This window comes from Lutra lutra, chromosome 13 (genome assembly GCF_902655055.1).
Source record: "Lutra lutra chromosome 13, mLutLut1.2, whole genome shotgun sequence".
Classification (NCBI taxonomy): Eukaryota; Metazoa; Chordata; class Mammalia; order Carnivora; family Mustelidae; genus Lutra; species Lutra lutra.
The window spans coordinates 1,710,131-1,726,677 of record NC_062290.1 but is presented as its reverse complement, the minus strand read 5'-3'; the positions used below and the strand labels follow the sequence as shown (position 1 = coordinate 1,726,677).

The 16,547-nt window shown below is 55.3% G+C and overlaps 1 protein-coding gene across 2 annotated transcripts in view; it reads left to right on the top strand.

Moving 5' to 3' along the window:
- SYK (spleen associated tyrosine kinase) overlaps window positions 1-16,547 on the top strand; it is a 69,540-nt gene that overhangs the window by 33,173 nt on the left and 19,820 nt on the right. Inside the window, exons 4-7 of one of the 2 annotated variants that reach the window (XM_047699211.1) lie at window positions 7,189-7,327; window positions 9,606-9,687; window positions 10,027-10,076; window positions 11,477-11,545. In XM_047699211.1, the coding sequence (XP_047555167.1) occupies window positions 7,189-7,327; window positions 9,606-9,687; window positions 10,027-10,076; window positions 11,477-11,545 (340 nt within the window). The remainder of the gene's footprint in view (window positions 1-7,188; window positions 7,328-9,605; window positions 9,688-10,026; window positions 10,077-11,476; window positions 11,546-16,547) is intronic. The other variant, XM_047699212.1, reaches the window with a different exon arrangement.

Below are 16,547 nucleotides of genomic sequence, written 5' to 3'. Positions count from 1 at the left end.
CTCCTCTGTGTCTTCTGGGGTCCCTGGCACGTGCTCCGTTGAGGAGGAAGGCAGGATTTGGGGTGGAGACGGCCATATGGGTTTCTCAGTCTGCGCTGCTGGTTTCCTACACTGGTCTGGTCCCAGCCCTTCTAGGACTTGGTCTGGCGGCAAGCACCTGCCGCGTGCTCACCACTCCCGATCCCCTCCGCACTGCCTCTCGCAGGGGCACTTGTTCCCAGCACGACCCTGTCTGAGACCTGTCAAGCCAGAGGCCAGCCTGCCCTCCCCAGGTCCCCCAGAGCCCCCGGTAGAATGATAAGAACCAAGGAGGCTCTCCGATCCAGAAAAGAGCCTCATCTTTGTGGCTCCGAATGCTGGGCATCGTGGACTCGATTTGAGATAATCCGATGCGTGTTGGTGTGCTGGCATCACGTCCAGTGCTCTGCAGGTGCTTAATAAATACAGATCTTCCTTGACATGCGATGGGGTTGCGTCCCGACAAACCCTTAGTAGGTGGGAAATATCACAGGTCGAAGATGTAGGTCATGTCCCTGCACCCCCGGACAGACGCTCGTGCCCCTGTGCTCTGGGACAGACAGCACGGCTGAGCCCAGCCCCCCAAATGCACTCAGAGCCCCTCACTTGGGCGTACGGTCGGGCTAAATCATCGCTGTGAAGCCCGTCTGAGAGTCAGGTGTTGACCGTCTCACCTGTCACGAAACGCATGTTGGCTGTCATGAAACACTGCGTGGGAAGCGACGGAACGGTCCGTTATCCGATCCCCGGATGGCGTGGCTGCCTGGGGGCTGCGGCCGCCCTGCCCAGCATCGCGGCGGGGGCCGCACTAGGCACATCGCCTGCCCGGGAGAAGGTCCACGTTCAAACCCGAAGTACAGCTTCTACGGAACACGTAGCACTTTCTCTTCACGGCTGTGAGTTGGAAAATCACAAGACGAATCGAATCATGAATTGGGGACTCTGTGTGTAAGCTGGTTTGGGGTCCTGGGGACTCTGTGTGCAAGCTGGTTTGGGGTCCGGAACCCAGGGGACACCGTTGGGCAACGTTGGAGGCTTGGCCGTTTCCACGTAGAGAACAACGTGGAAGGTCAAATGGGGACGTTGCACGCTTTCATTCTGGAGCCTCTGGTTTGCATTTACGGTTCAGTGTGGCAAGACCCCTCTTTGGGGAGAGCACATGCCCCTGCCACCACGGAGGACACGGGAGGGAGGTCGGCCTGTCTCGAAATGTGTGAGGCCTGCGTGAGGCTGTGAATCGTCACCTGTACAGCTCAAGACGCAGGACGTAAATCCAGAAACCCCCAGCCACCAGGGTTGTGTCAGGGGGATGCCGGCCGACTCTGGCCCATTCTCCTCTCCTCATGGATCGGGGTGTGAAGTCCACGTGTGGAGGCAGAAGCCTTGGGCGAGAAGGGACCTTACGGCTCGTGGGTGTAAACCCTGGACTTTCTAAGGGGGACTCAGGCACAAGGGAGCTTGCTCACAGTGGTGAGGGAACTAGGAGATGAGAGCCCGGACCCAGGGTCCTGAGGGGTCTGGACTGAGACCAGTGCGGTGGCCTGCCCTCCCGCAGCTCCTCACGCTGGGCATGGCGCCAGCACGTGTCCTTGGGAAGTGTCAGCTTTCCCCTGTCTGTCTCCTGTCCACACAGCCTGCCGGGACCACACGGCAGCGACTTGGAAGAGGCAGGTATCCGGGTCTTCATACTATGCTGGAAGAATGAAGGGTGCGGGCGTGAAGGGTCTTCACCGCGGACATGGACGGTGTGGGCCAACAGACCCTCGGGGGCCGTCCTCTGCGGTGTTCCTAGAGATGATTATTCCCCACCTGCTGTCACGGGCTGGATGTTCATGTCCTCCCCAAATTCATACGGTAAACCCTAGCCGGCGTAGCCGTGTTTGGAGAGGGGCCTCTGGGGGTGGGCGGGGTCAGAGGAGGTCGTGAGGGCGACGTGATGGGTTAGTGGGAACAGGAGGCTGGAGGTGTCCGTGTGCAGGCAGCAGGGCTGGCCCTGTGAGCGCACAGCCAGACGGGGGCACCGACCGCCCGGGAAGCGGGCTCTCACCGGACTTGGAATCCACCGCACCTTGATCTGGGACTTCTGGCCTCCACAGCCGTGAGGAAGAGATGTCAGCACTGAAGCTGGTATTTTGACTAAAACACCTGTGCATGTCTGGGGTCTGGCCAGCCACACGTGAGGACAGGGACACGCCCATACACCCCCGGCCAGGGTCCTGCAGATGGGGGTCAGAGCTCTGCCTTCTTGGCCACCACATAGTTTGGAGACCCTTTTTTAAAATAACACAAGGTTAGGGGCAAAGTGTATTTTTCAGGATAAGAAAAGAATTGCAACATATTATACTTTTTTAAAGCTGCGAAAGAAGGTAACAGACATACGACATTCAGAAAGCAGTGGTGTGATCTTTGACCTAACTGCCCGAGCCTTCCCAATAGTACCTTTTATTTTCTCTATTTTTCAACTGTAACGCTTGACCACCTCTTCCACGGACAGTAACGTGGTGATATTATTTCCTACGTATGGAGAAAGAAAACCTGGGCCTCCCTCTGGGTGCAGCACTCAGCAGTAGTGACGCACGCATGTTTCCAGACTCCTTGCGGCGTGGGGAAGTCGGAGGCGAGAGCGCGGTGTTGTCCGCTTGAGATCCGGTGTCTCTCGCGAGACCAAACTCACGTTATTTCTTGGTTCCTCTTTACCACTCGCTTTCCCCTGCTCCAGCTTCAACTCCCTTTTTTTAATATACTTAAATTCCAAAAGCAAAGTGTGGGTTTAGAAAAGCCCTTCCCGTTGCTCACTGATGTGTGAGATGACGTGGGGCTGGCCCGAGCCCTTTGTGCCACGATGAAGGCCATCGGCGCCGTCACTGGTCAGAGGATGCCATGTTATCGGACGTGTGTGGTTCTGGGGGCCCAGGTCAGGCTGAGGCACAGCCCGTGTGAAGTGAGAGTTTGAGGTGCTTGTGGACTGATGTCAGTATGAGCTCATTGATCTGCCCGAGGCCCCCGTGAGGCTAGACGAGGGCGCGTGTAGCCCAGCTCCACTTCATGAACCAGAGCAGAGAGACGAAGGCCTCGGGTGGGGACCCGTGTTCTGTGCTGATCACGCTTTGTAACGGGGCCCAGAAGGTGTTTTCTTTTCTCTTTCATGGATCTGTAGGGACCCTACATCGCATTCCCTCCCGGCCCTCCAGCTCTGCTCCCCAGAAGCCATCATTCTACAGACCGTTGGCCGAGGACTGGCCCAAGGCCCCACGCAGGGCAATGTCCACCCTGGACAGGAAGGGCAGGCCTGTGGGAGCCCTCCGGGTCTATCCATACAGCACACCCCAGCCACAGTGACCGTCCCTTGCCATCCCAGCCCTCTTTCCGCTCTGGCCAGCCAGGTTCTGTGGCGCCATGGAAACAACACATGGGACCGTGAGAACAATGGGGTGGCGGGCCTGTGCCCTGCTCTTGTGTTCTGTCTGCAGCAGACCTAGCCCAGTGTCCCAGGACCTGGGAGGAGGGTGGGGGACGTGAGAGTGCCTCTGCCACCCAGGTCCTCCCATCCCCGCCAGGGCCTGGGCCGCACCAGTGCACAGTATCTCGACCTAGGAGGCCAGGGGAGGAGGGCAGACAAGGGGTTCAGGTCCTCCAGGCTGGGAATGGCAGGACGGACGCTCCCCCACCGCACAGGCCAAGGGCTTCAGCATCTGTGCTGTGCAAGGCCATGAGCCCAAGACCTTGGCCCACGGTGGCCGGTGGCTGCCCTCTGACCCTGCAGAGCCTCTGTGCCTTGCAGCATCTAGGCCCAGCCATGGTCCAAAGCACGGGAATCCCACCCTTCACGAGAGCAAAACGCACTGGCTGTGAGCTTGCGGCTTCCAAGAGCCTCACGGAGAAGAACTACGGAAGGGCTTCTGTGAGCGTTTCCGAGGCTGGCTGAGCCTGGGGGCAGGAAGAAGACTGCATCTTCCCCCCGCTGGGGTCTGTGTGGTGGCGTGCTGGGGCCAGGGAGCACTCAGAGGGGCAGGAGGGGGCCGGGAGGAGGCCACCTTGGCTTCCAGAGCTGTATTCCTAGTGCACTGGATTAAAAATAGCCCCTCTCCCCCAGAGCCACCTGAAGCCAGCAGACCCTTCCTTGTGGCTGGCTGTTCATGTCACCAGGGCTCTTGGTCTTGGCCACCTACAGAGGCTGGGCCTGTGGCTTTCCCTTCTCTGCCCTCGTTTCCTGCCAGCTGCTCCGGGGCTGGGAGGCAGCAGGCCTGCTGGTCCCGGAGCGCTCCCCCAGGAGCTGGGGCAGCTGCCCGGCTGGAGCCCCAGGAGAGAGGGGCTCCCCTCTGGGACCCGAGCCCCAGGGGCGGGGGAGAGCCGACGGAGGGGTGCGCTTTCACTGACGTCACTTGTCTGGAAGCCAGACACACTGTCTTTCCGCCTCGCACCAGATTCTCTTTATCCCATCCTTGTCGTGAAATCTAACACGTGTGAAGGAGGGCAGCAGCCGCGGGGTGCAGACAGCAAGCCCCCCCCCGCCGCAGGACGCCCGCCCCACTCACACCCCAGGACACCACTTCCTGGATGCTCATGTCCGGCGGACCCTTTGGGTGTTTTTCTTCTGTTTTGGTTTTATCACCCAGGACCTAGGTGTTCCTCTCTAAACAAACCATTTGCTTTCGCCTGCTCAGGACCCTGCGCGTCTGTGTCGCTGCTGTCTGTCCGTCCTGGTTCTGTGTCGCTGCTGTCTGTCCGTCCTGGTTCTGTGCTGTTCCGTCACACCTGTGTCCCAGCATCTATGATCCACAGGCCGTGAGCGTGGCCGCTCTGTGCGGGTTTCCGGCAGTCACAGATAAAGCTGCTGGTAAACACGCCAGCACTTTCTGGGTGCACAGGGCGTAAGCGTGTGTGTCTTACAACAGACGCAGAAACAGATGTAGACAGGGTGTGGATTTCTGCCTCACCAGGATCGAAGTGGTGTGCTCTCCCCAGAGAATCCCAGACGGTCTCCCGAAATGGTCCGACTCACACTCTCGGCCCAGCGCAGAGGGACCTGTCACCCTGCCGCCCGACAGCACTAGCGGCCTTTTGAATTCTTGCTGGTGTGGAGGATGTTTCCACTGTGGTCTTACCTGGCCCTTTCTCAGCTTTCTGAAGAGCTCATGGCATGAGCTCGCGGGGCCACCTGCAGTCCTTGGTCTCAGTTTTAACGAGAAAAGGTCCATGGGGGCTAACGCAAGGTAGAGTGGGGGGGAGGTTTTGACAGGAATTCAGAAAACCCGAGTTTGGATCCCTTTTCCTTGTTTCCAGGACCATGAGGTCAAAGAGGGGAAAGGCTGTAAATCATGGAGAATGATCTTTTGAAACAGCCCATGGATAGCATTGTCCTGCCGTCAAAATTCTCAATGCTCAGTCTTCGTTTTGTGTAGTTTTCGTATCTCCGAACTACGCCTTGTGGGCATTACCCATGCTTATGAGATAAATAAAATACGAGTAGTTCCACGTTCTGCATTATAAGACAGCTTCCAATCCGATAGGCAGAATTCCCCTCCCCTATGAAAATAGGTTTTACCTTTTCTGGGTGGTGGTTTTTTATTTTGATGGCGAGCAGCAGGCCTTAATAGGCGGTTGGACTGTGAAGACGGGTTCACGCCTGGGGTGCTGGTGGCTTGGGTTGGGAGGAGGGAGCTGTTTGCAAGCCGTGGACGGTTTCAGAAGCAGCCATGCCATGGAGGGTCTGGGCGTGTCGATCCATCAGCACCAGCTGCGGGAGCAGTGGGCTGTACAAGGAACCCACCCATCGTGCATGGCCAAGCGTGACCCCACGAGAACTTTATTCTTATTTTTAAAGATTTTACTTATTTATTTGTCAGAGAGAAAGCACGTGCACGCACACAGGCAGGGGGAGCAGCAGGCAGAGGGAGCAGGAGGCTCCCCGCTGAGCAGGGAGCCCGATGCGGGGCTCGATCCCAGGACCCCGAGATCATGACCTGAGCCGAGGGCAGAGGCTTCACCCACTGAGCCTCCGAGGTGCCCCAGGAAATTTATTCTTAAAACAGTTCCAGTCCCACAGGACCCAGCTCAGCCCTCAGTGTCAGGCGGCTTTTGGAGATGAATCCACAGGCAGGGACAGCACGAACACATCTCGGGGGTGTGACCTCTTGCCACATGCAGGACGCATCAGAAATCCCCCAAACAGGATGTGACTCTGGAGGAGCCTGGAGTGTTTGTATGTGAGAAGGACTCTATTTGCCTTTAAAAAAAAAAAAAAAAAAAAGAAATCCGCCAAACATGGAAATTCCATGCAGCTTGGCACTTCTGAACGCTCTCCAAAATGCGGTGCATCGGGGCACATGCTAAACATCTGGGCATCTCTGTTTCCTCGGGGCCAGAAAGGCTTTCGGGAAGCCTCCTGCCTCACCGGCTCCCAGAGCTCCTGACTCTGAGGGCTTGAGTCACTACAGGGGAGAGTTGGGGGAGATACAAGGAGCCGCACCGGGGGAGGGGCTTGTGGCCAGGTCTTGCTCTGCAGTCCCCACCGCCTGGATCTGCCCCCCCAAAATCCCACAGGCCCACTCCTCCCCGTGGGGCAGCGCGCAAGCACTCGGCTCGCTATTGGTCTCTGAAGTCCTGTTCACAGGGCAGGGGGTGGAGAGCCCGCGGGGGCAGGGAAGCAGAGCCTGGGGGTCAGCACGGCCAAGGGCAACCCTGTCCTCCAGGCAACGGGACAGTGTAAGTGGATGCAGTCGGGCCCTGGGGAGCAGGGCTGCGGTCTGTGGTCCACCTGTGGTCCAGAATTCCCTGAGTAAAGTGCTTCCCAAACACCCCCACACCACACCCTGGCAGCCGGTGGAGCGGCAGCGGCTGGGACTATGACCTCGGGGAAGAGAGGTGAGTGCAGAGACTGTCCCTGTGCTGTGGGTCCCCTGTGCTGGTGGCCTGACCGTGCAGCCTCTCCGGGTGAGCTGAGCCCGGGCTCCCCCGCTGTCCACCCAGGGGTCCCCCCCGGGCCGTGGCTGTGGCCCACCCGCCACACAGCATTTCCTGGTCATGAGCTGCCAGGGTCACCAAGCTGCTGGGGTCACCGAGCTGCCAGTTGGGCCTGTTGGGACGCAGGGGCCGAGCCCCAGAGCCCAGGTCAGGAAGGCCGCTGCTTCCCGCGGGGGTGTGAGCGTGATGCGTGGTGTCCTCTCGCAGGATCAGGGACAGGAACGACAACGGGTCATACGCCCTGTGCGTGCTGCATGAGGGGAAAGTGCTTCACTACCGGATCGACAAGGACAAGACGGGCAAGCTCTCCATCCCTGACGGGAAGAAGTTCGACACACTCTGGCAGGTAGGGGCCGTCCGCGTGGAGGAGAAAGCCCACCCAGGTTTCTGTTTGAAGCCCCCCCGGCAGGGCCCCTTTCAGCCCTCAGGTGCCCTGAAGCCAGCCCCAGGCGGGGACATGGACAGGGCGGGACGGCAGGGGGCCAAGGTTCCAGAAGGTCCGGGGCCGCTCAGCTGTCTGCACCCCGGAGGTGTCTGGGGACAGCGGCACTGGCAGGTGCACAGACAGCCCTGCAGGGGGGACGGGGAGCACTTCTGTCTGCCTTCCCAACTGAGCACCAAGGGTCCGGTGCCTCGGCCACCGTGGAAGGAATCCCTGCGAAATTAAGGCGGCGTAGAAAGCCGGTCGGCACTCGCTGCCCATGCTCAGGATGTTTCCAGCTCTGGTCTGAAAAGGGTTTATTCTTGGTCCCACTGTCAGGAAACCCCCCCCCCAAGTGGCACCTAATCTGGGAGGCACATAGGCAGGGAACAAATGCCGTCACACTCCCTTGCGGGCTGAGGTGGGCACACACCGCTCACCTTCACGTGTGTCACAGCCACATGTGGCCGTGGCCGGGGCGTGTGTTTGCACCCTCTCAGCCAAGCCCCTTTAAACAGCTGGGCCCAGCAGGGCCGGTTTCCCGTTCCCCATAGCTGCGCTCGGTGGAATGCCTGATCTGGAGGAGTCCGTGAACCCCGAGCCCAGCCTGGCCCCTGCCTGTTTTTGTGTAGTTCTTCAAGAAGTGGGTTTTTTTTTTTTTTTTCCCCACTTCGAAGAGTCCTTTAAAAAAAAAAAAAAAAAAAGCAAAGGATTGTTCTACAGGATATGTAAGCCTGAAATATTGCCTTCCAGCCCCTTCTAGAATAAGTTTGCTCACCCCTGCCCGAGAGAGAATCCTGACAGGGATGCCCACCTCTGGGCACCCTCGTCCAGCATGTTGTCAGGAACCACCAGATATTGGAGTGACACTGGAGAGCTGAGCGGGTTGCCTCCCTGCCTTAGGGACCCCAGTCCCCCAACTTCCCTGCCTTAGGCACCCCAGTCCCCCAACCTCCCTGCCTTAGGGACCCCAGTCCCCCAACCTCCCTGCCTTAGGCACCCCAGTCCCCCAACCTCCCTGCCTAGGGACCCCAGTCCCCCAACCTCCCTGCCTTAGGGACCCCAGTCCCCCAACCTCCCTGCCTTAGGCACCCCAGTCCCCCAACCTCCCTGCCTTAGGGACCCCAGTCCCCCAACCTCCCTGCCTTAGGGACCCCAGTCCCCCAACCTCCCTGCCTAGGGACCCCAGTCCCCCAACCTCCCTGCCTTAGGGACCCCAGTCCCCCAACCTCCCTGCCTTAGGGACCCCAGTCCCCCGCCCGAGAGCAGCTCTTGCGTTCACCAGACCAGGTGGAGCTCCTGCATCAAGTGTTAGGGCTCGTCACGAGGCAGTGTCTGGTTAGCAGGTCGATCTCAGCACAATAAAACACAACTTAAGAAGACAATGGCTGCTGGAAGGATAAAATAGATTCATTCAGGGGCGCCTGCTGGCTCAGTATGTAGAGCACATGACATTGATCTCAGGGTCTACTTGCCATTCATTAATTTTCTAATGGGCCAATTGGATGCTGTGAGTCACAATTTTCTGGGAGCCATTAGCCAAGGACGGCCGCATTCTGTCCACAGGCCTCCTTTCCCCCCTTCCCCATGTCCCAGCTCTGCTGTCTTCTCCCCAGAAGTCTTCGGGTCAATGACTTGGTCCCTCCAAAGCTGTTTCCCACAACCCTCATAGAGCAGTAATTGATAATAATAGCATATTGTGATTCCTTGACCTGCCCCTCCTTCAAGAGAGGAAGTGCCTCAGGGGTAGGAAATGTGTCTTGTTCACCTTACTTTGCCTTCAGTCCTGTATTGGGGCCCAAGCTGTTTGTTGAATGACTATATGAAGGAATAAGTGTTGACATGCTGAATCTGTTTTTATAACATTACATAGGTGTAAGAAAAATAAACAAATAAATGGAACTTGGTACCAAAAATGAAAGGGAAGTGGGGGTGGATGGAGGGAGGGGTGGATGGAGGGAGGGGTGGATCGAGGGTGCCGCAGTCCAGAGGGACGGTGGTGTGTGGGCTCCTCTCCAGGATGTGAGTGTTCGGAGGGGGAGGCATGAGGACGGACCAGGACGACCTCCCGAGGAAGCACATTTCGCTGTCCAGGGCTGTCCTCAAGTCGCGTTTCAGGGATGCAAGGGGCGTCGGCTGTTCCAGGAAGGATTTCCCCATGTCCTGCCTCTGGTGTTTATGGCTCTGTCCTCCTCCCTTTCAGCTGGTGGAGCATTACTCTTACAAACCCGATGGACTGCTGAGAGTTCTCACAGTTCCGTGCCAGAAGATCGGCGGGCAGACAGGTGGGTCCCTGACCGGGAGCCTCAGTCCCTACGATCTCGACGGCGACCAGGCTGGCTTCACAGTGGCCTGTCCCCGATCACGGTGGGGACAGGGCTGCTTCTTCCCGGTTGATAACAGATGAGGTCGGGTCACTCCAGCGAATCACTCGTAGCCGATAGCTTTCACTGGAGAAAGCAGGTTGGTCCTACTTCGCAGGTGAGGACTCCGAGTGAAGGAGGAGACACTGCCTCTGGGCCAGGCTAGCGGATGGTCAGGCCGAGTGCCCTCCCCCCGGGGGAAGGAGGGAGCCGCTGGGTGTCGGGGACGTAGCCGTAACTGCCCATGCTCTTTCCACCCAGGAAACATCAACTTCGGAGCCCGCGCGCCCCTCCCGGGAGCCCATCCTGCCGTAAGTTACGAGAGCGGGGCCCGCGGGGGAGCGGCGGGACGCTAGCGCCAGGAGGGGCGTGGGTTAGCCTGCGGGATTAGCCGCCACTGTTCCGGCCACACTTGATAACCTGGGGCTGGGGACGTCAGCCGGACTTGGCTGACTTCCAGTTCTGGGCCGGCCAGGTTCATTTCTTCGTAGGTTAGACCGGGACGCCCGTGTTAAATCGGAAATACGCTTCCTGGCGCCTTTGGGAAATGAGGGGCAGGATGCAGGAGACCGTGCACACGGTCTGCCGCCCAAGATGTCTCACTGAGCTTGTCCGCCCGGCTCTTTTGGTGAGATCATCGTTAGCAGAGCCTCGACCTTTCCTGAGAGCTGGTCTGGCAGTAGCTTAGTGGAGGCTTGGGTGGGGACCGGATGTTCAGCAGCATCAGCTGAGAGAAGCCTCTAGAAAGGCCAGAACGCAGCTCTCCCTCTGCATCCGTAGGAGGTGAGTGTGACTGGTCCCCGCATCTCCACGTGGGTTTGCCCAGCACACGCTCCTGCGGGGAGAATCCTGCCTTCCTGCCTGCTCCCGACTTTTCCAAGCAGACACACAGGTTTAAACCCAGAGGAGGAATCGGGTCCTGCTCCTTTTTGGGGATCTCGGTGTGGACCTTTGGTGTCCTTTAATACCATCTCTAAAGCATAAAAATCCTCTCCCGTGAGTGTGCATCACGTCCCCCTTTTTGCCTGTTAATCCTTAAAAAACCACCGGCAGAAAGCGGAATGGCCGCCCTGCCCACAGTAAGGATGGTTGACCGCCCCTGGGCTGTGCCCACATAGAAGCAGGGAGGCTCTCGGGGGCAGCCCCTGTCCCCAGATTGGCAGGGAGGGAGGGAATTTGCTAAAATACCAGACAACTTCAGCACCCACGCCTAAAATGGAGCCCCTGCACAGAGCCACGCATCACCCAGTAGCTTCAGGAACTTAGATATCTCGGAAAATCTTTTATCGACTGCATGTCAACGCAGACAGGAAAAATGCGCCTGCCCTACGTGCCCAAATCCAGGAATTCCCACAAACCACGGGACCAGCCCCCGGGGATGTAGTAACACAATTGGGCACTTACTTCTGGTTTCTTTAGAATGATCTGTCTCATTCAAGATGTAGTATCTGTGGGAGACGGGGCTGCTGAACGGGACAGCCCTGATTCTAGAGCTTCCCATGGGAAATATGAACCAAGGTATTTTTCCAGATCCTTCTGCTCAGGGGGCAGGCTTTCCCTGAAACCGCCCCCATGACCAGGTGCAGCTGGCAGCATCCCTGCGGGGCATGGAAGGGGTTGGCGGTGTGGACACAAAGCCAGATGGAATAGCATGTCATGTGTTTGCTTTCTGAAACATTGACTCTCCCCTCTTTGCCGTTATGGTTTCTAGACGTGGTCGGCGGGTGGAATAATTTCCAGAATCAAATCGTACTCCTTCCCCAAGCCCGGCCACAGAAAGGTGCTGACGTGTCCCCTGCTTGCTATCCCCCGACGTGGCAGGACAGAGCCACACGCTCCTTCCCCGCTGCCCTCCGTGTGCGCTGCGCCCCCCGTCCCGCTGCTGTGCGCTCCCGCCTGCCGTGTGTGGGTCCCAGCCCTGCCGCCCCGCGCGCCCCTGCGAGCGTGCCCTCCCCGCTCCGTGTGCGCTTGAACGTCCCGCGGTCGGCACGGGAGGGGGAGCCTCGTGTCCAGAACCCGCTCCGAGCAAGCCGAGGGATCTGTTGCCGAAATGGCGAGCTGCAGAGCACGGTGGTTGATTGTGTCAAGTATGTGCTGATGGAAGCAGGGGGGCCGGGGGTTTGTGGGGGCCAGACAGGGAGCGTCTCGGGCTGTTTATGGCGTGGCTCCCCAGGGCCACGAACCCCGTTGAGGGTTCTACAGTTGAGGCTGTAGAACACGTAGAAAGTCAAGTCTGGAATTCAAGGGTTAGAAGTTCCTGTTTCTTCATGAGGCAGTTCAGTTCGACCTGGGGTGTATTTTGGGGTTTGGTTGCGTGATTGAATTGCGAGGGAAAAAGCGAAGGTGTTTTTTTTTGTTTGTTTATTTTTTTATTTCCTTTTTTTTAATTTTATTTATTTTTTATTTATTTTTATTTTATTTTATTTTTTTATTTCCTTATTTTTGTTTCCTTTGTATTTTTTCATTGGTGGTAGAAAGTTGATTCTTTTGTTAATAATTATTTCCATTTTCTTACCAATTGGCTTTTTTTTTTCAAACATTTCAACCATACAGGTGGGTATCGACTCGTGATGCAAGTTACTGAAAGTACTTGCTAGAAACAATGGAAATAAAAAAGCATAAAATCTGAGGTTTTGTTTAGGGAGAATTTTCCAGGTGGGCAGTCAGACTGCTCCCAGGTGCTCCCAGCCCTGCTGACGATAGATCAGAGAAGAGAGTTGAGTGCGATGGTCGGGGAACAAGTTCTCTGATAAACGGAACGGAGTGGCTGTCTGTCTGAACGTCGCGTGGCCAGGTGCTGTGGACCAGCCCACGGAGCCTCAGCTAGGATGTGGCAGTGTTTTGTGGGAGCTGCAGTCAGGGCTGCCCATACCAGGGCAGGTGTGTTAGGAGACGGTGACCAGGTTGTTAAGGGACACATTCTCTGTGTCCGGTGCCTCTTTGTCCCACCGCTTGGTGTTGGCCAGAAACCACCAGACCCAGCAGGTGACTGAGGCTGTGGCGTGGAAAAGGTCAGCATCTACCAATGCAGGACCCTCCGTCCAGCTGCCCCCCTCTCCGACCCACGTGGCCTGGGACCCCCTGTGGGCATGCATCCCTTCTCTTGGGAGAGACATGGCACGGGTCCGTAGCCCAGCAGGAAAAAGCCACAGTGATACAAAGCATCTTCTGATTCAGGGACCTTTCCAATCCAGAGGCCTCTTTTTGAGGCCATAATCACGGACTGAGCTCCAGCTAGCGACTGCACTGCCATGGTTTGGTGGTCAAACACAGGATGCGAGAGCATTTGGCCAAACGCGGCATTGACAACCCTTCAGGGAACAGCTCAGGGCGGGACACGTGGCCTCCACGGTGCCTGGAACCCCTTACTTGCCAACTCCCGTGGCCTCTCCACGCCCAGGGCCTGCATGGCAGCCGTGGAGGAAGCCCTGTGGATGCGGGCCACGCCACTGGTTGCCACTGCTTGTTCATTCGTTATTCCCTTTATGATGTGCCGACACACAGCCCCCCGCCCACGTGCGGGCCCAGAGATGGGCGGTCTCACTGTGCACGGACCACATGCCGTGTGTGGACACATGTTCTGTGGCTCTCAGTGCAGTGTTCCGGGATCCTTTGAGGAAGTGTGACCACTTAGAGATTAGTGTGTAAAACACACACACACTTATCTAAGCACACGTATGCCACACGAACATGTTTAGAAACACACACACCTTTACATGTGTGTACCCACACACACACGTACAGGTGTAGCACAAGGACTGGCCTTACACAGTGAGAGGGGCTGACTAGGCAAATCCCGTATCTGCAGGGCAGACCATCAGGAAAAAGGGTTCTCGACTGATTAAGCCAGGCCCACCCAGTGTAATCTCACGAATTTAAGTCAGCTAATTAGGGATTTCAGTTATATCTACAGAATCCCTCCACAGCAGTAGCAAAATGACATGTTGATCTAATCACGGAGGACTGGAGCTCAGACTAGCCACACAGACCCATCAAAAAGTCAGGAAACAGTAACCCAGCCTGGTGAGGAGAAGAGACTCACAGCTAAGTAGGTTGAAGCCGGCTTGTTTCACTTGCAGCAACTAAGGAAATACCCAGAAAAGATGCAGTAGGTCTTTGCACCAAAGGAGAGCATGTGTCTGTATCTTACACTATTGAAATATCAGTAAGACCACCTGAAAATAAAGACATGTCATCAAAGGAAATAATAAACTGGGAATCCATATGGGTCATGATACACAGGCAAGGTTAAGATCTTTAATATATAAAGAAATTCTGTAGGTCAGTAAAAGTTTGAACTAGCAGGCACATGGCAAAGGATGTCAGGAGGTAGTTTGTAGTAAAGCAGATATAGTACCTACTTAGGAAAACATAAATGTAGAAGCTGTTCTGTTTCATAATAAGAGAAATGCAAGTGAAAACTAGGTGCTCTGTTAAGTTCACCTGTAAATGGACCCACGTAAAAACGGACAGGATGTGCAGTGAGGGTGTGGTGAGTAAGCCCTCCCACACTCGGCTGGAGAAGTGTGAGATGATGAGGCCTTCAAAGAAGGCAAGTTCACAACGTCCATCCAAAATGAAACCACATAGGGTTTCTTACTTGCAGTTTTATTTCTAGGTATGTATTATTCTTCCCTCTAGGTGTAACTATGTGTCCATGGAAGTGTTTATTCCAGCGCAGTGGAACTGACAAAGTCGGAAACAAACTAGGAGTCTGGCATTGGGAAATAGACCAGTTACAATGAAAGTCATAGGGTGAGAGGCCGCTGAGGTCTAGAATTACTTCCAAAGTCCAGTGTAAATTACAAACAAGGGATATGTGCTGATAGAATGTAAAATATTCTGGAAGAAATACAGAAACACAGCAGTGGAAGTAGTTACTGTGGGAGCACAAAATAGGGGTATCAAGGAGACTCACGTTCCACCGTAAACCCCATGTGCCTTTGTAAATTCATACCTCTCGAATTTAATCAATATTTTTAAAAAGAGAATTAAATATTAGAAAGTAATGAATCTGATAAAGACTGTGAAAATACTTTTCTGGCAAAAAAAAAAAAAAGGCTCTTGCCTATTTAAATTTATAACAACTTGAAAATAGGCATTGAATTTTCATAGATGCCAAAAATATCCATAAAGAAGGATTGTGTGATTTAAGTTATGGATTAAATGTATTTTAATTGCTCATCAGAAATATTTCTAGAAGAGCTGGTGTTTATGTTTTCGCAAATAGAGGAAGAATTTTCTATTAATTAGGCAGTCATGGGAAAGGACTTACAGGAATTATGTCAGATATCCCATCTGTTTAGATAAGGCGCACATGACTTTCTTGAGTTTGTTAATTTGATCGGTATACATAGTTTTTTTTTTTTTTAATAATTCCGGCCCAAAAAGGACATGTCAAAACTTGAATTAATTCAGGCATGTGGGCAGTTACTGAAAAGTAGGCTTTGACTTGAAGAGGACTGTTAATTAGATATTAGAGATTCCATAATAAAAACTTAAGAACAGGTCTAATTTAAATTTTTTCCTTAGAGACTGGGAATACTTTCGTCCTAAAAAATGCAAATGAAGTTAAGTAAGTACAAACGTAGATATGATTCATCCTCCTCCCTGTCCTCCATAATAAACACTCAAGGGACGGGTCTGTTTTAAAGTTTCCTTTGATATTAGGGACACTTGGCCGTTAAAAATATAAAGATGAAACTAACCGGCGAGTGTCGGTCTGATTGACCCTCTCCCCTCCCCGCCAGAAAGGCTGGACGTCCTTAAACGAATGAAGTCCTTCCCGCACCTAGAACCAAAGTATTTGTCTTGATCCTTTAGGCACAGAAGCCTGTGCTTTGTGAACTGGCTGAGTGTGACAGCAGCGTCCTCATGGGCCAGCTTCCAGCTCCCCACAATGTGACACAGCCGCCACCTGTGGCTCCGAGGTGGACACGCGTTCAGACCCTTTGCTCATGCTTTATTCCAGCACCTGCCCTGGTGACTGGACCCCTGAAAGGCTCTGTTTGAATACGCAGTTCGCTAGGGTTGAGCTGGAAGAGCCAAACAGGGAAACGGCTGTGAAGTCCCCCTGGCAGGCGGTCTCGGCGAGGTGCCGGGATAGACCCTGGAGAAGACGTGTTGCCCTGGGGTTATCAGGGGCCACCCCGCAGCCCTCCGCTCCTGCGGTCGGGAGGATGGATGGTGGAGGTCAGGGGTTGGTTTGCGGGCACCCGAAGCAGACGTGGTCACACGGCCCGGGAGGGGCTGCCCTGGGCTGTGCGGTCTTGTTTCCCTCGGGACCACGGCTGCTCCCGCAGAGACTGGAGCCGTGCCCGCCACAGCAGCCCGCCTTCCGAAGCCTGCGGGCTTTCTTTGTCACCGCATCTGTGGTCCTCTTTCCTAATGCCGTGCCTGATCGGGAGAGGTCTGTCCGGAAGCCTAAACGTGAAGGTCTAGGAATGGACGTTAGGACACAGCGTGATGCTCCCAGGTCACCGGGAGAGCAATGCTCCTGCACCGCGTGCACTTCTGCCCCCAGAGGATCGCGGGCCAACACATTTCGGTCTGCAGCTAAGCCTGGCCGGTAAGAGGTCAGGAATCATAATTTAAGACCTAATTTGGTCTAATTTTTACTACTGCAGAGCGACCAGTTTTTAACCTTCTTTCATAAAACTTAACAAGCAAACGTGGTCCTTGGAGGGCGAACACGAAGGTAGCTAGTGCCACCTAGTGGTGGCCAGCAGGGTGACCGCACCGGCTCACACTGCAGGACACCTTCGGCTCTAGGGGGGACCAAG